The 23144-nt window shown below is 43.4% G+C and overlaps 1 protein-coding gene and 1 long non-coding RNA gene across 6 annotated transcripts in view; one reads left to right on the top strand and one right to left on the bottom strand.

Annotated features, from left to right (window-relative positions):
- The window catches only part of LOC106144035, a 56102-nt gene extending 34450 nt beyond the window's left edge, over positions 1-21652 (bottom strand). The window contains exons 1-2 of one of the 2 annotated variants that reach the window (XR_001229147.2): positions 21503-21652; positions 2156-2235 (exon numbers count right to left, since the gene is read on the bottom strand). This is a non-coding gene — a long non-coding RNA (uncharacterized LOC106144035). The remainder of the gene's footprint in view (positions 1-2155; positions 2236-21502) is intronic. The other variant, XR_003377843.1, reaches the window with a different exon arrangement.
- Positions 21653-21753: 101 nt separating this feature from the next.
- Positions 21754-23144, top strand: part of Npnt (nephronectin) — a 66626-nt gene continuing 65235 nt past the window's right edge. For all 4 annotated transcript variants that reach the window (XM_026784163.1, XM_026784161.1, XM_005357304.3 and 1 more), the window contains exon 1: positions 21754-22025. In XM_026784163.1, coding sequence (XP_026639964.1) covers positions 21955-22025 — 71 coding nt within the window. In that variant the 5' untranslated portion in view covers positions 21754-21954. The remainder of the gene's footprint in view (positions 22026-23144) is intronic.

Raw genomic sequence — 23144 nt, 5'->3', positions numbered from 1 at the left:
TATTCATACTATGTCTTTCATAAATCACCCAACCATTTATGATATGTGCAATGGAACTGAAAACTTGTTCCATTAGAACTGAGAACTGGAATCCACTACATCCAAAGGTCAGTGCTGGTAAAATGTAGCGGTGATAATGGTATTCCTTCTGGAGGCTCTTAACTGTTTGGAGGCATGTTTGTTGCTGAATTAAGAGCAGCCAATTGTTTTGAGAAAGCATCTCTGTGTGGAATGGGTGGGGAAATAAAATGGAGGGAGAAAAGATTCAGCTCAATTACCATATAGTTCCACGTCCCCTCTTGTCTCGCCCTGAGAGAGCATCACTGGATTAGTTCTAGAACTGTGAGCCCTGGAAATGGCCTGTGTAGCTGTTAAACACATGACTCTGGAAAAGGATAATAGCTATGAACCAACTTCCTTGATTTGAATTAGCTGTTCAAAGTATCACTTTTAACTTGAATTCCCCACTGTTATTGTTAGTATGATGTAGTCAAATTCTCATTAGACTGGACAATTCCAACTGTAATGTTTATTTGCATCTTGTTTTCTAAGTACTTCTTAGGTTCTCTTTCAAGAACAGTCTGCCATCTCATCTCCTTAGCTATGAATCTTGGATGTATTACTGAACTCAAAAGTAATCTGAACAGAATAATTATTGCCAATTATTCCTGCAATTACTAACACCACTAGTCTTGCTAACTAACAGACAGCAACCCCACCCATTCTTTCTCAAAATAGTCTTTGCTAGTCTCGGCCATTTGCTCTTCTATCCAAAATTAGGACTTGCTTGTCACCCTCCAGAAAAAGGCTTTTTTTTTAATTAGAAGTAAATGGAGAAGAAATGACATTTTAGCAGTGTTCAGTGTGATTCCTGAACATTCTACATTATGAGCAATTTTACAATGATTAGATTGGAAATCTTAGCAATTTTTAAAAATATATACATTGAAACAATCATCTGGGCTTCTCTTTTTAGTAGTTCCATGGGACCAATTCAACAGCAGACTTTATCCATGTTAATTGTCCTTGAATTGCCCAAGATAAATTTGGCCTGTTTCTAGTATTTTACACCTGAGTTTACTCACAACCCTGACTGGGCTTTCTGGTGTTAATGATGTCTAGAAAGAAAAACATGTTTTAAGATAGGGATTATCTGTCCCTTTTTCAATTTATTATTTTATTTCACATGTATAGGTGTTTTGTTTGCATTTATGTCTGTGCACCATCTGCATGCCTGGTGCCATCAGATCCCTTGGAACTAGAGTTACAGATGGTTGTGAGGTGCTATGTGGGTGTGGGAATTGAACTCATGTTTCTAGAAGAGCGGCCAGTATGTTCTTAACCTCTGGACATCCCTCAAGCCTGGGATTGTCCTCCTTTAATGCCTGGCTCACTGGCCTGTAAAGCCATCTCAGGTATTTAGGTTAGAAGTATAGGAATTAGGCTTATGTTGTAGTGTTTCCTTGATAGTTGTTCATAGACTTGGACTTTGTGTTTCTTCTAGAATCTTTTTAAAGTTCCATTTTTTGTAAACATTTTCTGGTTGATTTCTTCATTTCTTTATTTAGATTAGTTATAAATTTTAAAGCTTGGCAGCTAGCTGACTTTGAAAAAAACTTGTATTTTTTTACCCTCTAGGAATTTGTGTTCTCTAATAGTTACACCATCACAATCATATTTTCTAAGTTTATTGCCTAATACATTGAATCACCTGACCCCAGAGCCAAGATAAATTAAATCTCTCTTTTTCAGTCTATCTACCTGGGACTTACACCCCCAATAGATCAAGTTAAACTGACAGTGTTTATTCTTTATGGAGACTTTGCTGACAGCCATCAGCAAGGTACTGCAAGCTTTTTTCTTTCAATGACTTTTTAAATGAACAAACATTTACTGTATAGAATTTTTGCACACGTTGTAGATATTGGAGGCTTTTGCTGTATGTATTCAACAACCAGTTTTAGAAATATTCTTTACTGATAATATGCAGTAAATATCAGGTGTGGTGATTTGACTGAACATAGCCCCCAGAGGCTCATATATTTGAATACTCAGTCCTTAGTTGGTGGAACTGCTTGCGAAGGATTGGGAGAAGATGTGTAGAGAAGATGTGTCACTGTGGACAGGCTTTGAAGTTTCAAAAGACTCCCAATACCTTCTTTCTCTCTGCATCAGGGTTGTGTCTCAGGATGTGAGTTCTCAGCTATTCCTTCACTCAGCCATCATGGACTCTGCCTGGAATCATAAACCAGATTAAATGCTTTCTTTTATAAGTTACCTTTGTCATGGTAGTTTATCACAGCAATAGAAAAGTAACTAATACATCAGGCATGGTAGAACAAACCTTTAATCCCAGCACTGTGGAGGAAGATCAATGGAATTCTGTGAGTTTGAGGCAAGCCTGCTCTACACTGAGGTCCAAGCCAACCAGAACTACATAGTGCAGCATAGATTCTAATTGGTCTTAACAAAATCCCAGAGTCAGATATTGGGGTAAAAGCTGAGAGTTCAGAGGAGCAGAACAGCCAGCCACTAGTTCTTCCCTCCACCTCAAACCATAAGGGCCACTCTGTCTCTACAAATTCTCAGATTTTTTTCTCAGATACTGAGATCCTGTCTCTTCCTGCCTTACATTCCTGCCTCCACCTCCCTAGTGCTGGGATGAATGGTTTCCATGGAGATCAATCACTAAACCTGAAAGTGCACACATACTGTGCTGCAATTCTCAGGGGGAAAGAAAGTTTACTGGCCCTGAGTTAAACGCTGAATTGAAAGCCAGTCAATAATCAAGAAAGAGACTCTTTTACTCTGGAGCAGTGTTCTCGTACTCAGATCAATACACAGAATTCATCATTCTAATAAATGCTTTGTATCCATATTATATGCAAATATGTTGTTACTAAGAGGGTACCTGCTATCAAAAGGTTCTCAAGGAGGTTTTGTGACTAAATTTATTAAGTACTAATTTGTCATAAGTAAATGCAGTAAACTGACCCAAAGAATTGTGGAAAGAAAGGGAAAATTGTAAATACTGTAGACTCAGAACGATGTTCCATTTTCCTTTAGTTGGGGGCGGAAAACGTGTCACAGGGTGCGTGTGGAGGTCAGCAGACGACTCTGTGGAGTGGGTTCTCTCCTTCCACCTCTGTGTGGGTTCTGGGAACTCAGCAGCTCAGGCTGATGAGTCCATTCTGAGGACGGGGCCTCCAGCCAAAGGTTCCTACATTCTCAGAAGTTGTCTGTGATATCGAGCTGGGCAATACGATGCCATTTTTAAACTGAGAAAAATCTTAAGAGGATCTGTAGTTGGTTGTTTTATATATTTTTTACTCTTTTTGGCTCTTCGGAAAGCTGCCACCCAGCTCCCAAATAAACACATGGTGTCTTATTTTTACCTATAAATGCCCGGCCTTAGCTTGTCTTGTTTCTAGCCAGCTTTTTTTTTTTTTTTTAGTTGTTTCAACCTAAATCTTTTTTTTTAATTGTTTTTTTTTATTGAGAAAGAAAAATAAATTTTCCGCCTCCTCCCAGCCTCCCACTCCTCCCCCCCTCCCCCCTCCTCTCCCCCTCCCTCTCGAGTCTGAAGAGCAGTCAGGGTTCCCTGCCCTGTGGAAAGTCCGAAGTCCTCCCCCCTCCATCCTGGTCTAGGAAGGTGAACATTTAAACTGGCTAGGCCCCCACAAAGCCAGAACAAGAAGTAGGATCAAAACCCAGTGCCATTGTCTTTGGCTTCTCAGCAGCCCTCATTGTCCGCCATATTCAGAGAGTCCGGGTTTATCCCCTGCTTTTCCAGTCACAATCCAGCTGGCCTTGGTGAGCTCCCAATAGATCAGCCCCACTGTCTCCGTGGGTGGGTGCACCCCTCTTGGTCCTGACTTCCTTGCTCATCTTCTCCCTCCTTCTGTTCCTCATTGGGACTTTGGGAGCTCAGTCCAGTGTTCCAGTGTGGGTCCATCGCCAGATGAAGGTTCTGCTTGTTTCTTGGTTCCATTTGCTTGATAAGCCTTTTCCCAGCCCTTTATTCTGAGTAGGTGCCTATCTTTGTGGTTGAGGTGTGTTTCTTGTAAACAGCAGAATGTTGGATCCTGTTTTCGTATCCAATCTTTTAGCCTGTGCCTTTTTATAGGTGAGTTGAGTCCATTGACATTAATTGATATTAATGACCAGTGTTTGTTAACTCCGGTCACTTTTTTAGTAGTAGAGTTTGTGTGTTTCCCTTCTTTGAGGTGTGCTGGTGAAGGGTCTCTAGATGTTTGAGTTATTGTGGTCATTGTTGGACTCCTTGGTTTGTGATTTTCCTTCTATTACTTTCTGTAAGGCTGGATTTGTGGCTACGTATTGTTTAAATTTGCTTTTATCCTGGAAAATTTTGTTTTCTCCATTTATAGTGAACAAAAGCTTCTAGCCAGCTTTTCTTAAATTAGCCCACATACCTTTGCCTCTGGGCCTTATCTTATTCTCTTTCTGTATACCTTTATTTACTTCTTATTTTGTGGCTTGCTGTGTAGCTGACCCCTGATGTCCTCCTTCCCTCCTTTTCTCATCCCTGATCTCTTCCCAGATTTTCCCTATTTATTCTCTTTACCTGCCAGCCCCGCCTATCCTTTCTCTTGCTTTGCTATTTAGTGTTCAGCTCTTTATCAGAACAATCAGGTGTTTTAGACAGGCAAAGCAACACAATTTCACAAAACTAAACAAATGTAGCATAAAAATGTAACACATCTTTGCATCATTAAGCAAATATTCTACAGCATAAACAAATGTAACACATCTTTAACTAATATCCTACAACCAGGCCCCTCAAGTTTGCGATCTGCTACCCCAGGATATGGCCTAGCTCTCTTCTCTGGACCCTCATTTTTCCCATAGGGCAGAGGACATGGCTCTGATCCTCAAGAACTCACCCATCTTCCTAAACCTGGGGAGAGTTTACTCTTACCTATAGCCTTTTCCAGAGAGCCTCCTTTGTCCATGTCTACCCCACACACATTGTCCTTGATACTCAAATTTGGTTTAGCAGTAGGCTCAGACTTTTGTAAAGATAGAAAAAGGAATTGTTTTAAGGTTGATTCTGTTAATACCCTGAACAGACAATTAAAACAATACAACACAAACATATACAAACACACATACAATAAATGTAAAATGAGTAAAGAAATCTCATAATTTGAGATGTTAACTTGACACAAGCCAAGTTGCCTAAGAGGGAACCTCAGCTGAAGAATTATCTAGATCAGACTGTTCTGTGGCCACATCTGTCAGGCGCATTCTCAATTGTTAATTGGTGTAGGCAGGCCCAGCAAAATTAGACGAAAAACCAAACCATAAATTAATTCCCAAATTCAAATATTATCCTATAAAAGTCCTGACGTGAGAAGACATTCAGTTCTGGGAGGAGGGGAGTGATGGATGAAAGCACTCTTCTGAAATGGGGTAGCCATGTTGCATGTGATGGGCAGTGCAGGACTGCAGCCCCAGCTACTGAGGCTGGCACATGAGGATCATGTGACCTCAGCAATCCCAGGCCAGGCTTGAAAACATGGTCAGACCGGTTTTACAAATGACAGGGATTAGGAAAAGGAAAGTGAGGAGACAGAGAAGAAGGGAAGGAGGAGGAAAAACTTTGTGTTTGTAGCACATTAGCATCAAGTTGGCTGTCTCACAACAAAATAAATGTGAATTGCTTCATGAGGGACATAGGATAGTATTTCCAGTGGTCTTGCCAAATGAGGACAAATAGTCTGATAGAAATGGAAGTGGGTCAAAGACCAGGCCAGCCTGAGGTACAAAATGTCTCAAAAAAAATCCCCGGACTTGGAGCTGTTGGTGATTTTCTCATGCCCCAGGAATGGTGGAGGACAAGCAGTTAGTGATGTGATGGAGCAGCACGCGCCATACACATTTCAGCAGCCTCTCTTTAATCCTCAAGTTAGTCGTCCATTAGACATGCTGGGCACTGAAACTGTGGTGAACAAAGTTCATTCTGGCCTCTCAAAATAACCGCAAATACACAGATGGCCGGTATCGCCCTTAAATCGGAAATTACAAGTCAGACAGAATGCGATGCCAGTCTCCTGCTTTCCCACACAGGACAACTAGATGAAAACGGGACATTTTTAGGCCTTCTGCTGGTTTGTGACTCTTTGAGAACTAACAATTAGTCTATTTCCTTGCAGTACTACGATTCTGGTACGAGGTCTCAAGGTGTTTTCCTTGGGCAGGGCTACTACTCTCTTGGCTCTGCACATTACTTACACGACACTGAGTCTGCCACTCTGTCAAAATCAAACTCCTTTTAGTCTTTTCATTTCACTGTCCTTGTAGAAAGCACGTTCCTGGCAATGGCATTTGTGCTCTGTGACATGGAGACTAGACCTCCCAGGGAACCTTTTTAAAAGCACACAAATGGCAGCTAGCTGAATACCCGTTGTCCTCCTTTGGGTGACGACATTTGTATCACCTCTTCATCTTGCAGCACCCCAAAGCCTGGTATTCATCTGAGTCACCAGCAGTATTAACAATGGTTACTCTTTTTTCATACTGAATGTTTAAAGTGTATCTTGCCATTTTCAATTACTAAATTATTAAAAGAAACATGGCTTCCTATGGGTGTTCACTTGTAGCCACATCCATGCTGGTGACAGAGGTGCTAACACTCTCTGGCCTACTCCTTGTCATAGGAAGGAATGTGTACTTAGGTTGGATTGCCTACTAACCCTATTATGCTAGTCATCAAAGTCTAGATTATACTAAATGAAGATAGCAATTACAGCGAACTAAAGCATCTTTTTAATATTTGACCTAACTTTTTCTGTAATTTCCCGTGATCAATGTAATAACAGAAGAAGCCATGTAAATACATACATTCTTGTAGCTGGGATTTAGCGAGAATGTAGCAAGTGAGAAACAAACAAAAGTCATCAGAATTTCCATGGCTGTGACTAAGCGCCAAATAAACAACCTAAGAGGGGGAGGATTTATTCCAGGTCACAGTTTCAGAAGTATTGGTCTCTCATGATCTGGAAAGTGTGGTGGAGCAGGGAAGTTCACATGATAGCAGCCAGGAAATGGAACCTAGCAGTAACCTGAGGGCATTAAGTCAGGGTACAGCCCTCAAGAACCCACTCCCAGTGACCTGCTTCCTCCAGCCAGCCTTCTCCTTCTATAACCCCACTGCCTCCAATAGTCTATTTAGATTTTAGTCCACCCATGATTAAGCCATTCCTCGACCAGAGCTCTTATGATTTTAATCATCTCTGGACATGCTCTCAAAAGCGCACCTAGGGGTCTGCATTCCTAACCTCCTAGGTGTTTCTAATCCAGTAATTATCATGACAGTCGTGAATCTTGCAAAGTGACCTGTGCATAAAAACCTGGGTGTTGTTTTAAGTTTTCCTAATACACTGTCTTTTCTGAGTCTGCTGGTTTAGAGTTGCTGTCCATACACCCGCTATCTATTGTTTGTGTTTCTGGTCCCCCAGGAACTCACACTGGGGAAATATCAGCAGACAATCAGAAGCAGGAAGGTAGAAGGTGTATGCTTGTTGTTCCTTGCCCCCTGTTTCAGTGAAGGTGTGTAGTGAGATTTTATTTGTATTTTAGTAGATAAAGCTTGCTTTAAGATCAGAAAAACAAAGCAGTCAACCACTAGAGAGACCTTTTACCTCTACCAAATCTTCAGACTGAATGGGCAAGATCTTGTCTCCAGGAATCCCTTTTATATTCCTCTCCACCCAGACATATCCCTCCTGTCTCCACCTCCCTAGTGTTGGGATTAAAGGTGTGTGACTCCCAAACACTGGGATTAAAGGTGTGAGCCATCACTACCTGGATCTGTTTCTGATCAATCCTATGTAGCCTGGGGTAGCCTTGAACTCAGAGATCTGTCTGCCTCTGTCTCCTGAGTTCTGGGATTAAAGGTGTGTGTCACTACTCCCTGATCTCTAGTGGCTTAGCTTTGAACTCTGATCTTCAGGCAAGCTTTATTTATTAAAATACAAATAAAACATCACTACTAAAGTGTCTTTGATGGTCTGCATGACTAGCTGTGGCTCTTTGTGGGATCCTCCCTCCAAGTCTCCAGCAGCCACCATTCCCTTCCTCAACCGCTTACACTCACGGGGGCTTACCTGCCTCCTGCTTTTGCTGGCCTCTTAGCGTCTTGTCATCCTTACTCCTCCCCTTCCACCCCCTTCCATGTGAAGATGCAGCAAGAGACAACATCCTGGGAACACAGGAAACCTCACCAAACACCCAATACTCTGTCGCTTTATCTTGCACTTCTTACCTTCCAAAACTGTGAGGAAATAAATCCCTTCGTGAACCATCTAGGCTCTGCTTGGCTATAGCAGTGATAATGAGGTGAGGCAAATCACCTGACTGGAACCTTGATCTGAATAGATATGGACTGTTTGAAAGTTAGCTTTGTAAAAAGAAATCTGAATATACTGGAATATGGGTATTGATGGGGAAAACTGTAATAAAGATTTTAATTTACAAGGTAAGCAGTTAAGGATTAAGTATGCACAGCCCCTTGGTTAATGTTTATCTTTACTCCTGTAGTTACACTTCCTGAACTAGGTCAAGTTGTTTTTCCTATTCAAGTTGTAACTTGGGAGGCTTAAAAATAGTCTTCACTTACTTTATGCTCCTAATATTATTTAAAGGGAAATAAAGTCAAATAACTCAGCAAGCATAAAACATAGGCCACAAAGTGAAATACTTCAACGTGATTCAAAGTATTATACCTGTGTGGTGGTTTGAAGAGGAATGGCCTCCACGGGCTCATACATTTGAATATTTGGTCATTGAGAAGTGGTATTACTTGAGATGTTAGTAGGTATGACCTTGTTGGAAGAAGTGTGTCACTGGTCATGGGCTTTGAGGTTTCAAAAACCCATGCCAGGCCTAGCTCTCTTTCTCCCTGCTGCCTGTGGATCTGGACATAAAACTCTGCTACTCTCCAGCACCATGACTGTCTGTGCGCTGCCATGCTTCCTGCCGTGATGACAAGGGATTAAATCTCTGAAACTGTAAGCCAGCCCCAATTAAATGCTTTCTTTTATAAGAGTTGCCATGGTTGTGATGTCTCTTCACAGCAATAGAACACTGACTAAGACACATGGGAATAGGTAAACTTCTAAAATTCACTAATGAGTAAATAGAATTATACACTCAAATTAGACATCTCATTTATTTATATAAACAATCTATAATATCATTCTCATTTCAAGTCAAATATAATTTTCTTTCAACTTATGCTGCTGTCTAATACGTATCTATATCTACCATGTGCTTTCTTCCTGTTAATGTTTATGTTTCTATCACACACACACACACACACACACACACACACACACATTGTAGAGAAACTATTTCAAAGTTACAGTAAAAAGTAGAAGCACTTCTCAGATAATAAAGCTTCTGTGAATGCCCAAGGAAATGAAAATGGGTTCTTAGAAATCCTTTCATGTGGATTTGCCTGGCACTTCATGCTCACAACTGTAGCTTTCAGAGCTGTGTTCTTAAACACAGATTACAAGGCCCATCTGTCTTTTCTGTAAATAGTGGGGTAGGTTCCGACTGTCCGGGTCTCCTATTCTTGTGTGCCCAGCGTTTAACCTAAGGTCCTCGATGATCAACAGCTGAATGAAGGGATCAGCACATGAACCTTGTTTTCAGAAGTCCTCCAGATGCTGCTGGGGACCAGCTAATTCCAGAGACCTAGGCTGGCCTTAACACTTTAACTCCGGGAGAGTTTTCCGCTGCTATCTCATTCTCTGTACTCGGCCTGGCAGCCAACGGACATGAAGTCCGGGAAATTAAATAACTTGTCGCATGCAATCATATTTTCATACTTAGCAACACACTTTGGAATTAATGATGACAATGAGAAAATGAGACTAAAAGATAAAGGTTTTTTTTTTTTACCAAAAAAGGCAAACTATTTTCCTACTTAGCCTTAGGGACTGAGAAAGGCCAGCCCAGTGCAGAGAAAGGACAATCAGAGCTGGATTCATAGCAGTGCCTGCTCACTTCAGGTCCCTATCACGGGGAACTAACGTTAGGGACTTCATCCTCTGGGTTCCTTCTTGTCTACTGGCTCCCATCCAGTTGTGCCGAGGAAGAAATGGGGTTTGCTCTTACTGGGTATCTCCATTGCCCGCATCCCCTGTCCTCTGACAGAGCAGCATAAGCCGGCAAAACTCAGTGAAGCTATTTTTTTCCTCCAGAAATCTGTCAACAATTGAAATTCACTTGCTAACATGATAGTTTGCACAAATACATCAAAAAATGTTTCATACCCAAGCCTCTTACTTCTGCCTGCATATTAACATGATTAGAAAATATTTGTGGCTAGATGTTCATCAGAAAGTAAACATTTATTCACCTAGGTGTTATTTCCAGAGTCATTTTGCTATGCTTCAATGGCATTTGCTTCAACCTACAATAATTCTACATCTTTTCAAAGCAACTCCCATAACCTCTTCAAGAGTCCGATGGCCTCAGTTTTAAAGGCATTGGTAAACCAAATGCTAGTGTCTCTTAGGAAATAATACTCGTTTTTAAAAATGCTATATCAAATACTATAAGCAATAATTAGCAATGGTGAAGAACTTACTGTATGGCAATTATTATATATGGAATACCACATTTGTACATAACAGTATACATATAATATATAACACTATGCTTGTTAGGCAAGTATGCATGAACCAAAGTTAGTGTCTGTCACTACAGCATGGAAAAACGGCACGCTCAAAACACAGATGCCCTGGTTCTGACCGGCAATGGCAAGGAGAAGCCCTGAGATCATCAGCAGCATCTGAAGAACAGTGTTAACACAGCCTCCACTGAGCACATTTCCAAGGAGGAGTGCCACCATGATAACCACACTTCCTTATAGTGCCACCCTGCCACCCCATCACCACAAACTGTATTTTTCTCAGAGTTCTGTGCTCTTTTTTATTACCATGACACTCTCTCCGGACACTCTCTCTGGGTCTTCACGCTCCCAATTCCTTTGCAGACACCATTACAGAAGTCTTCTTTAAAGGTACTTTGTCATTATTCCCTACCCAAGATTTATTGAAACAAACAGTTGAACAAAATAGAAAGTTTCAAAAAACCAATGATCTGAGCTTAGGAAACTGGGTCAGTGGGTAAAGGTGCTGGCTATGTGGGCCCAGTAACCCAAGTTCAACCTCTGGAACCCATGTAAAGGTGGGAAGCTGGAACCAACTAAATTCTCCTCTGACCTTTACATACATAAAGCCATGGCTTGATCCAGTGGGGCTTCTCTTGTGCCGCAAACCCTTCTAAGCAATGAGCAATCTCCACAGCACCAGCTCTCCCTTTTCACCCAGTGAGCTGACTGTGACGTTCAAGTCTGCTTTCTGCAGTAAGAACCCTGTGGAACCCTGAAGAGTAGTAAGGCAATGTTCCTTTTAACAGACCTTCACAGCACCGTGGCCCATAGCAGAATGTGCAGAGGCCTTTGTGACAGTTGTATATGATCACATGGCAATGACCATGAGTCCATGTTAGCATTGATAACTCAGACCTTAGTGGCGTTTATGCATAAGGCGCTCTAGCCAATTTATTCCTAGCTATTGTCTCCTCTTTTAAAGAAGTGACTTGTCACAGTATTACAGAGAATGCCACTTTATAATCATAGAATAAGAACAATTCTGCTAGCATGTCTACCTTCCTCAGAATGAAGTCTTTCCATAGATCTGTATTATTTTCGACATGCATTTCCTTTTCCTATATGAACCTACAGTCTGTGAAAACACCACGACACAGGGTGTTGTGGACAGAGCGCCCAGCAGACTCTGCTTCTTCTTGGCTAGAGACTTGGGTCAGTCACTGGGCTTCACTGGGTCTCAGTCCCTCTTCTGAAACCCAAGGATGATGCTGAGCTACCAGCAAAAGTATTTTCCTGAAAACGAACTGCAGGTTCCTCTCTACAGGCAAAGGTAGGAGGAGTTTATGCCTGGCGTTACTGTTCAGTCAGATCCTTAGTCAGGCCTCCCTGGGAACATCTTGTCTTTCATAAAAAACCACAGTTGAATATAGAATAGATATCCATACGTGTGAGGACAACATAAGAAAGAATTTTCTTTGGCTTTGGCTGAAAATGGCAGCTACTACGTGATTCATGGACCATTTGATGTAAAGGATGCAAACCACTTCCATGGAGATGCGAGATCACTGAAACAGGACTTCAGACAGTGCAGTGGCACAGGCTTCAAAGACAGTGCAAAGGCAAATGACAAGTAAGATTAATTTTAAACCGTATCTGAGATGCTTTCTATAAAACTCGGGCTTTAAAATTTTCAGAAAGCTGGGCGATGGTGGCGCACACCTTTAATCCCAGCACTCAGGAGGCAGAGGCAGGCGGATCTCTGTGAGTTCGAGACCAGCCTGGTCTACAGAGCTAGTTCCAGGACAGGCTCCAAAGCCACAGAGAAACCCTGTCTCGAAAAAAACCAAAAAAAAAAATTTTTTTTTCAGAAAATGTTTCCAACTATATGCTTCCACAACCTATTTCTCCACTATAATATGATAAACAACCACTTATTTGAAAAACTGAAGCTGAGCAGTGGTGGCGCACGCCTTTCATCCCAGCACTCGGGAGACAGGAAGGCAGATCTCTGTGAGTTCGAGGCTAGCTTAGTCTACAAGAGCTAGTTCCAGAAGAGGCTCCAAAGCTACAGAGAAACTCTGTCTCAAAAAACAAAAAAAAAAACACAAAAAAATGGTACAAACATTTTAATTTTTAAAATTTCGCATTGTATGATTTATTGGAAAAGGTGAAATGATTCGACTTTCATTTTTAAAACACCAAGTTTTATTATTCAAGTTTTCTTTATTCTAGTTAGAAAATGTTATTTCAAGGAAAGTCTTTCCTCCAGAGATGACTTGCTGATCCTGGAGAGGTGGTCCTAAGTGCCTGTCAAGCCAGCTGCCACTGTGCCTTGACTCAGCTGAGGCCTCCAAACCGGGGCAGGACAGGCCTGAGCTCTGAGCTCTGAGCTCTCGCTTTCTTTCAGGATGACGGTGGCAGGGGGAGCTGCCTCCCAGGAACTTTTGCTACTTTTGGTCTCACAAAGCCCAGCTGGCCTTGACTGTCTCAGCTCCCAAGGGCTGAGATTGCAGGCTGGCAGCCGGGCCCCACCACACCTGACAGGCTTGTTTATCGCGTGCTTCGTTGATTGGTTTTGTTTTGCTCTTTTCGCCACATAGCCCAGGTTAGCCTGGAACTTCCAACCTCAAGGAGTCACTCCATCTCAACCTCCTGACTACCTGAAACTAAACTAACTGAAGCCCTGCCTGGCTTCGAGAAACTTCCTGAGCTAGGCTCTTTCTAGTTTACCCCAAACTCAGAGGTAAAGGCACAATAGGGAAAATGTAAACTGGACTCTGAGATTTCTCACTGTGCCCCCATTTAGCTTTGTCGCAATAGAGAGGAGTTTGGCTTTAAGGTCATGAGCTGAGGGCTGACAACCGGCTACATGGGGAAAGGCACCTACTCCAAAATTTGGTGACATGAGTTTGATCCCTGAGACCTGGAAGGTAGAGAGAACATATTCCCCTATAAATTGCCCTCTGATCTCCACAGATCTGTCAGCACTGCCACTTACTAAGTTAATTAAAATAAAAATTATTAAAACCAGTGTTTGACAATTATTCCCAGCAGGAGTATGAACTGAGTATTCTTTAACAAATGTGTTACATCCTGTGGCTTTAAATACAAATTTAATCAGCATTAGACCTGAAAACCATTGCTTAACATTCAAACATATCAAAACTGTTATTTCAATGTTAGAATTTTACGTAATTAGTGAAAAGACATTTATGAACTTAAAACTCAGTGGGGCTGGAGATGGCTCATCAGTTAAGAGTGCTTGCCACTCTTGCAGAAGACCTGGGTTCAGGTACCAGGACCCACACAGTGGCTCACAACTACTTATAACTCGGGATCTTATGCCCTCTTCTTGCCTGATAGGGCACAAGACACCCATGTGGTGCACAGACATAGATAAATTCAGGCATACACATTTACATAAAATAAGTATTTTAAGCCAGGCAGTGGAGGCGCACGCCTTTAATCCCAACACTCGGGAGGCAGAGGCAGGTGGATCTCTGTGAGTTCGAGGCCAGCCTGGTCTACAAGAGCTAGTTCCAGGGAAAGCGCCAAAACTATAGAGAAACCCTGTCTCGAAAAACCAAAAAAAAAAAAATTTAATAACTCAGTTAATGGTTTACAAATACAGCAAATATCCCTCTTAATATGTCCAACTTTCACTGATGCCCCAGCATGTGAACTTGTCCAAAAAGAGCCTCAATGTTGAGGCCTTTCCGTGGTAATACCAAATAATTCCAGTCCTCTCTCATCAGGCAAAAGATGGGCCTGAACCAGGCAAGGCTGAATACTTTTCTCTTGTGAGCTGGAGCCTCTTTTTGGGTAATAATATGACTAGACATGCATCCAAGGTCCAGAGGATTGGGAGTGATTGGGCCGTGCCTAGAAAGGGATGCAGACAGCCAGTTTGCAGATGGGATCTGGACAAAATAGAGAAAATAGTAAAAAATAAAAAAAAACACTTGTGAAAGAATATGGCGCCCCAGAGGAGGGAAAATGCCAGTTCCTGGAGACGCTGCCATTGCCAACTCTAATTCCTCATGAGTGCTGACTGCCTGCTCCTCATGTATTCTAAAGGGAGCAGCTGAATAGAAAGTTCCCTCTAAGGGGCCAGAATGAGCCTGCTTTGATCATATATACTTCTGAACGAAGCCGTGGCGCCTTAAAAATTCTCCGCATGTAACGGCAGCCATAGCAAGGGAACATTTGATGACAACTCCTTCCTTGAAATACCTCCATCCAAGATTTGTGGTCGTTCTTCAGAGACTACCGACATTTAAGTTTGATGTTAATTACACTATCAGCTTAGATATATACTGCCCCAGAGAAAGTCAGGCCATCACATTCTGTAATTCAATTCCTTTGCAGAAAATGAGTTGTAAAATTTATGAGTCACTTTACGCGTTCCCTGCTCTCCGATATGAAGATGCCCCACTTTTTTTGATGAAGAAGAATGGCAGGCGCTGCACGCTCTGCCTTCTCCTTGGCATCTATTAACATTTGCTGTCTTTTTAAATTTTTTCCATGTTGGTCTTCTGACAAACACTGCACAGCAAGCTCTGATGCCTCTAGCAATTCTGTCAAGTCTTAGCTAGTTTGCGACCCAACATAAAATTATTTCTGATTTCTGATACATCACTGGTCCATTTGTCTTTCCATCTACAGGTCAAGGTAAAATAAGATGTCATACTTTCTTTTGTTGGTGCTGTGGTAAAACACCTTGACAAGAATGACATAGGGAAAAGGGTTTATTCCGGCTCAAAGTTCAAAGGGGTAGTCCATCATGGGCAAAGTCAGGCCTGTAACGGGCTCAAAGCACTGGTCCCGTGACATTCACAGCACAGAGAGCGACCACAAATGCATGTTTCTACTCAGCTCCCGTTCTCCACTTATACAGCTCATACATCATCCCAGCCTGGATATGGTATCCACCATGTAGATTTTCCTCCCTTCACTAACAAGATGAAGAAAATCTCCCATGGTCAAGCCCAGAGGCCTATCTATCAGCTAATCTAGATTTTGCTAAGCTGAAAATTAACACAACTATCACAGACAGAGGGTATAAAAAGAGTTTATTTCAAAGGCAGGAGAGCTTAAAAACAGATTCCTGCATAGTAGCTTGCAGGGCATCATTAAGGAGAACTGTGCGGCTTGCACTGAAATTTACCTTTGTGAAAAGGATTTTTACCATGGGTCTGAGGATAGTGTGTTACAGCAGGTAACTGGCGTCGCCATTCCTAGTTTTGTGATATTAAATGCTTCTCATAAGCATGGAAAAAAATCTTTCCATTTTTTTATTTAAAAAAGATAAATCAAAATTTCTTTAAAAGTTGTGAGCAAAAAGTATCTGTAGCACAAAGGAGGCTGAAGAGTAGGAAACTTACTCTATTTTAGAACTCTAGAAACTGCTTTATAATGTGTTGTTTGGCATTCCTAGCCATTTCAATTCTTCCAGCTAAATTCAAGTAGAATCCAAAGGCTATCAAATCAAGCCTTTCATTTTCCTTTGCAAAATTATTTGAAAATGGATGAGAAATGCTCAGAATTTAAATAAATATGCCTGAAGCTTTTCTTTCCTCGTGTGTTCTATTAGCTAAAAGAGTAATACTTTTGTTTATAAGGACAACTCTAACATAAAAATTTGAATTATTAAATGTTAATGGTTTCATTACATTTTTATGTTCATATATATTAAAATTACCAATATTTATAACTAAGGAGCTTATAGAATATTGTTGTTTTCCCATAGCTTTTTGTTTTGAGACATGGTCTCATTACATTGCCCCAATGATGCAAGCAATTCTCCTGCCTCAGTCTCTTCAGTCACAGGGAGTACAGGTATGTGTGCTGACATCAAGCTACAACTGATTTATTTTATTTTATTTGTGTGTGTGTGTGTGTGTGTGTGTGTGTGTGTGTGTGTGTGTGTGCGTGCTGTGTGTGGACAGGTGCCTGCAGAAGTCAGAAGAGGGCTCTGGAGTCCTGGCTCTGGAGTTAGTGTCAGTGGTTGTGAGCTACCAGATATGGGTGCTGGGAATAGAATTCAGTGTAGACAGAAGTTCCAACTGTTGCTTTATGTAGAAATTCTTGCCAAACGTTTGGGCGCCATTTGCAGATGGAAGTTTGTCTCTTTTTTAAAAAAATTACAACACTCTTTGGCCAACAGCTCAGGCTTATTATTAACTAGCTCTTAAAACTTAAATTAATACATAATATTTTTATCTATGTTTAGCCTCATGGCTTGGTACCTTTTCTCAGTGAAGCATTTTCATCTTGCTTTTTCTGTATGTGGTTGGTGACCTGCAGACTGAGCCCTTTCTCTTCCCAGAATTCTTCTAGTCTGGTTGCCCCACCTATATTTCCTGCCTGGCTATTGGCCAACCAGCATTTTATTAAAACAATACTAGTGACAAATCTTTACAGTGTACAAGAGCATTATCCCACAGCAACTTAGTTCTCTGGAAGAAAATTAAGTCCTCTTAAGTGCTGAGCCTTCTCTGCAGCCCCTACAGTAGGTTTGAAACTAACTCATTTTGTCCAGTTACATAATCATGTCATGTTTTTAAATAAAAGAAAATGGCTTCATGCCTTCAAACACATCGGGTTTTTTTTTTAATCTAATCATATCAAATGTCTTTAGAATTAAAACAGATCTTTTTCTTAACATTGATAAGAATTTTCTCAGTATTTCACCACTATATAGTATTCTTGCTTTTGGTTTGAGATATGACTCCGTTATGGTCAAATCCACAATATTTTGCAAATAAACTATTTTTCATGAGGTCTCCATGGTGCTGACATAGGCTGTATCGTGTGCTCACGAGTCCTTCTTAGGTGCAGGTAAACAACTGAGCCACTACCATGACCACAACTGGCACCTGCCTCCTCTGAAGGATAAAGGGTGGGGACCACACTTTGCCCACAGAGGGGCACATAGTGCTCTTCTTCAGCAAACAGCTTACACAGCAGCAGAGCTTAGTGCAACTGCCTGGACATAATCACCTTATCCTGTCTAGAGCATCTCTCATACATTATGGGCAAGGTGTTCAGGGTCCCTCCAAGGGATACAACACAGAAAAGCCATGTAAATGGTATGGTATGGTTTACTGCTCAGTGTATTTGCTTCTCCCTGAAGACAGTTTATTTATGTGGCAGCCATTTTTGCCAACAATAAGGTCACATACTACATTTTCTGGCTGATCAGGGAAAAAAGCTAGAACATAGGTCAAATTCTCATGCAGAAGGAGAAAGAAGTTTGCTAACTGGGACCTGCAGGAGACTGACATGAACTTGCTTACAATGGAGTCTTTCGCTATATCCTGGATTATACTTGCTAATCATCACTGTTCAGAGCGTTAGCTTTGATATTCATACCTGAGATTAGATGCACATGGAAGAAAGTTTTCCTGCCATGTTTGGATATCGATGTCTTTAAGCTACCTTGCTATTTTATGTGTATTTATGCATGCCACTGCACATGTATGGAGGCCAAATGGCAACTCTGTGGAGCAGATTCTCTCTTCCACCAGATCAATGTACAGATGTATCAAATGCAGATAGGGAAAAAAGAGGTTGTTAGTGTATTTTTCTGTTCGTTATTGCTTTTAGTAAAGTTTCAAAAAAACGTTCTAAGAACTGCTTAGTTTATATGCAGAAATAAGAGGAAATGGAACTATCTAGATGTTCAGGGTCTGTGATATTGAAGAGTTACTTTGCTGCCTCAAATGTTCATAGAGATAAAGGAATGGTAAAAGTAAGGGTATTGTCCTCGCAAACAGCTTTTGTATTTCTGCTGGCCTTAAGGTGGTCTTTGTAAAGATGAGAGAGGAAGGTACAGATAGAAGGAAGCAAAGAGCTAAAGCTTAGGGGCTAGGACTAGAACAGATGTTAGCTGTGGTTATCTACACAAGAAATGAACTGGGAACAACTAGGCCACAAGCTTACTGGGTTTAAAGAAGCCTGGTTGCCACAGAAACCATGAGTCTGGCCTGGAAATGTCTGTCTCTTTGAATTCCTTAAAGCAACATAGACTCAAGCCTTCAAACCCATCCCTGTTGAAAGAGTTGTGAGTGATGGGATGCTAGTGGGGAAATACACATCAACAGTAATCTCTGATGTGGCCAGCAGTGGTTATGGGCAAAGTGGATTCTCCAAGGGGAGCGAGCTGGCCAGACTGCCCGACCAGAGCCAGTTCTCACTGATGAGGAGTGAAGATGGCTGTGTAGCATCTTCATTATAGACCTTTTCACAGCAGTAAACCCGGTGCCTGTGGCACCACACTGCAGCTGGTTTCTATGACACCAGCTATCCGAAGTCACTTCACACCTTACTGGAGAAAAGAGGCTACATCTTGCTCTGCCCTTGGTCTGGAAATACACCCTTACCCTCTCCCTGAGTCTCAGTTCAAACCCCACCTCTCTAGTGGTTCCCAAATCCCTGCAAGCCTTCCGTTCTCCTCCTCACCTCACCCCTGCTCAGCTCCTTCACTGGAATATAAACTCCCTCGGGGCAGGGCTTGATCCCATCTCCGGCTGAAATCTCGGCACCTAAAACTGACTGTAGTCTCTTGGTGATTATTTGTTGAAATGAAAGGAATAATTAGGTGCTTGTAATTTCTGAATGTTGGAAGTTAGATACCTGATTCTTGTTAGTTATTTCTATCACCATGTCACCAATGACAGGTATTGACTTGTGTGTGAGAAAATTGGGATAACGCCTTGTAAGGTATCATTCATTGTGTGTTAGGAAAGCTAGCCTACAGTTTGTCCTACTGGCCAAGTGCAGTTATCGCTAAAAGCAAGACATTGGGTCTCCTTCTTGCTGTGTGTTTTAAGGCTCAAACAGAGGAGCACAAGATGCAGCTCACTGGTAGTGCTTGCCTAGCAGGGACGAAATCTGGGACACAATCTTCAACACTGGGGAAAAAAGTGATTGAGATAATGACAAATTGGAAGATTTCCATTTTTTTAATCGCCGGTGTTGATTAATTTTAACGCAATGACCTGATACACCTTGGACATCCTTCATAGTCTCCTAAAGCCAAAATTCAACAGACTGATGTAATTACCACTTACTCAATGCAGAAGCTAAAGTTCACCAGACAGGATATCTGTCAATCCAAGCCAACCTATTTAATAAGACTCATGCCAATCGGTGTGCTGAGTGGCCAGGATGGAGTGGCATGATTAATATTACCTGTGGCTTCCTTTTGGCTAGAGGGACTGAATGTGGCAGAGAGGTAATTACAACACAATTCAGCAAGAGCTATTCTTGGAGACATGTAATATTACAGAGGCCCATACCATAGCAGACAAGCAAAAAAAAAAATCAGAAATACGTGCTTGGTTATCAGTGAAGCATAGACTCAAAAGTGTAGCTGGCGACCAAGTGAAGATGGAGTGTTTTCTTGGCCAAAAAGATCTATGTCAGAGAGTGTGCAACTAGCCATCCTATTTCCACCCATTATTTCTCTTTCCCCTCTGGATTTATTTTCTGGCCTATAGGCTAACTCAAATACCCACTATGGTGATGGAGCTTATTCGGGAACCTAGCACAGAGTCAATGAGCAATTGTAGCAACTGAAGAGTGGCCAGTGGGACCTGGAAGCAAGCCTACATCACATTTACAAAAGCTTGATTTTCTGCAGGAAAAAAAAATATTTTGACTTAATTTTTTTGGAATCCGTTAGAAGCATCTGAAATGGATGACACCAAGCTGTTTGCCTAAAACAATGTCCCAAGCCTGAACTGGCATGGATGTGTTCTGAGATTAAAATAGAAACGTGTTTTGCTAACAGAAAACAACTTGGAAATCAAAGAGACGTTCAAGCTGGAAACATTTTTCCTTTTCTTGCAGAAGATTCCTAGTTTTACACACACCGATAAATCAGGATAGGGCAGCCACCCTGTCAGAGAACTTTTCACTAACAATTCAAATAGCAGAGACCTCCAACAGATGAGTTTGGAGTGACATTTGTAATGGAGCAAACAATTTCAACATTTGTAAGCACCTACTATGTGCCAGACAATGTTGCAGGCACTAAACAAAGATAGCTATTCTTCTAGGGTTTTCCTTAGAGCAGAAAGACCATGTATAAACAAATTATACAGTAAGACAAAAGACCAGTGGGATGGGGAAAACGCCCAGTTTAGTGGGAGGTGACGCCAGAGGGGTAAGATAAGAATTTTAAATAGTACTCATATTTGGCTCCTCGGGTGATTTTTGAACAAGCTAAAGAAGTGAGACAACTGTACAGTCAATGTCCTGAATACAAGGGCATGCCTAGAGGGTACCAGAAGGCCACGAGACCGTGAACTGAGAAGAGAGGGGATAGGATAGTCCCTGGAGTATGGTTTGAGAAAATGACTGATTTAAGTAAGTTTCAGTGATACTCTAGGAAAAGCGTGTATTTTCACATGAGCAGTCCTTTGGTTTAATGCTTTTTACTCTGCAGCAATTAGGAACTATTTCAAATGGTTTCACAGAGGTCCCCTCATGACCAGCCACCACAAGCTGCCTAGGTGGTAACAGCCCTTCCACGGCGGAGGGTGGTGGGGGACAACTTGGTGGAGTAGAGCTGCGGGAGAGAGGAACAGTTTGCACGTTTCTTCTTCAAAACCGACCTGAGATGCAAACACCTTTTTCAGGAAAAAGGCACAGGGCTACGCCGGCCCTGCTCTTGAAGCAATCTCTGCCTTAATCAGTTCAAGTACCTCTGCCGTGTTGGTGCCTAAAGCTTGTGTTCTTACCCTGCAGCCCGCCTGTCTGGGGAGCCCCCACCTGTCTGAGGGACCCCGCAGAGAGCGTACCCTCCCCCCCCCCCCCCCCCCCCCCCGCAGTTTTCCTCAGGCTCACCCTTTCAGGCAGGTCCCCCAGCTCTCCCTCTTCCAGGCTCTGCTCGCAACTTTTCTTGCAGCCCGGGGCAAGCGCCACTCGTGGCAGACGCTGGTGGCGCGCGGCGTCCCCACCCCCTGAGCTGCCCCAACCTCGGGGGCCCGGGGAGGGGCGAGCCCCGGCGCGCGCTCAGGGCACGAGGGCGCCGGGGCAGGGAGGGCGGCGGGCTGCGCGGCTGGTCCCTCCCGCCTCGCCCCTCCCCGCGGGCGGGCGGCGCGACTGCAGCCGCAGCACCTCCCCTCGCCAGGAGGGAGCCGGAGGGGCTCTGCCAGCCCGCCGCAGACCTGCCCGGCTGCGCTTCGCGCCCTGTGCGTCCCAGCAGCTGAGGGTGTCGCGCCGCCGAAGGAGACCCGGAGATCCCGGGACGCACAGCTCCCCGTAATCCCCAGCGCCCCACGTCCTGGCCCGCCGGCATGGCTGTGCTCCTGGCAGCGGTGCTCGCGTCCTCGCTCTACCTGCAGGCGGCCGCCGACTTCGACGGGAGGTGAGATGGGTCCCCGGCGCCCTCTCCTTCCCGCAGGGACCTCGGGTTGCTCAGCCCCGTTCGGGACTGGGGAGCCGGAGGCTCGTGCCCAGCTTGCGATGAGTGCAAGCCGGCGCAGGGACACAGGTGGCGAGTGGGGCGTCCCTGCAGCCCCCGGCCAGTGCTCAGGGTGGACTGTGTCCGGAGGGGAAACTTGCAGGTGACCGGGAGGCTCGACAAAGGGTGGCGGCGAGGACGCGACTCGGGAACGAGGGGCACCCGCGAGCTCCCCTCTTGATTTCTGGAGGGGACGGGAGCTCAACATGAGGACTAAGGGGACCCTCCGTGCGTGTGTGTGGGGCGTGTGTGTCCTCCAGAAGGGACAGAAGCTCAATATGAGGATTGAAAGGGGACGCTCCGTGTGTGTGTGTGTGTGTGTGTGTGTGTGTGTGTGTGTGTGTGTCCACGCTGCACCACTCAGACCTGGCGGGCTTGACTGATGCGTGCTCTGACAGGTCCCAACAATCTCGAGCTGGGTCTCCGCTGTCACTGAGCGTGTCCTCCCAAGACCGCGGCGCGCTCTCTCCCTCTGAGATCCCTCGCCCTGCGTGAGGGTCGCTCCCCTCAGTCCCTGCTGAAGGCCTCAGCTGGACAGGTTTCCCGCTGGTTCACCCCGCCACCCACCCCGCCCCCACCCCTAGAGCCTGTCCCTCAATTGCCTTGAAGATGCCGCACCTTTTTACCTGCAATCTTGGAACTAATCAATTGAAGGATTGATTGGCTTTCCCGGAGGGGAAGCCACGGAGCGCGGAAGAGTGAAGGCAGCGCTCCTTGTTCAACACCTGGTCGGAGGAAATAGAAAGTTAGGGGTTATTTTGTACCTTGGGCCTGAGGGTAAAGAGAAGATGAATTGAAAAGATAAAGAGTTTAAGGAGAAGTGGGAAGCAGTCAGGGGCTAAGGCTTTTTTTATTAAAACCAATTCTTTGCGCACTCGTGAACTCATGGTGCATTGCTTTGGGGCACACATTCCCAAGAGGTACACACACTTGTAAATGTATTATTGTTTTTAAAAGGTGTCCAAAACAGCCTATTAAGATGTACAGGAGTATGACAGTCTGGTAGGTGTGAATCTAAACTGC

This window comes from Microtus ochrogaster, chromosome 21 (assembly GCF_000317375.1).
Source record: "Microtus ochrogaster isolate Prairie Vole_2 chromosome 21, MicOch1.0, whole genome shotgun sequence".
In the NCBI taxonomy this organism is placed as follows: domain Eukaryota; kingdom Metazoa; phylum Chordata; class Mammalia; order Rodentia; family Cricetidae; genus Microtus; species Microtus ochrogaster.
Note: the sequence above shows the minus strand (reverse complement) of the source record. Positions and strands in the feature narration are given on the sequence as shown.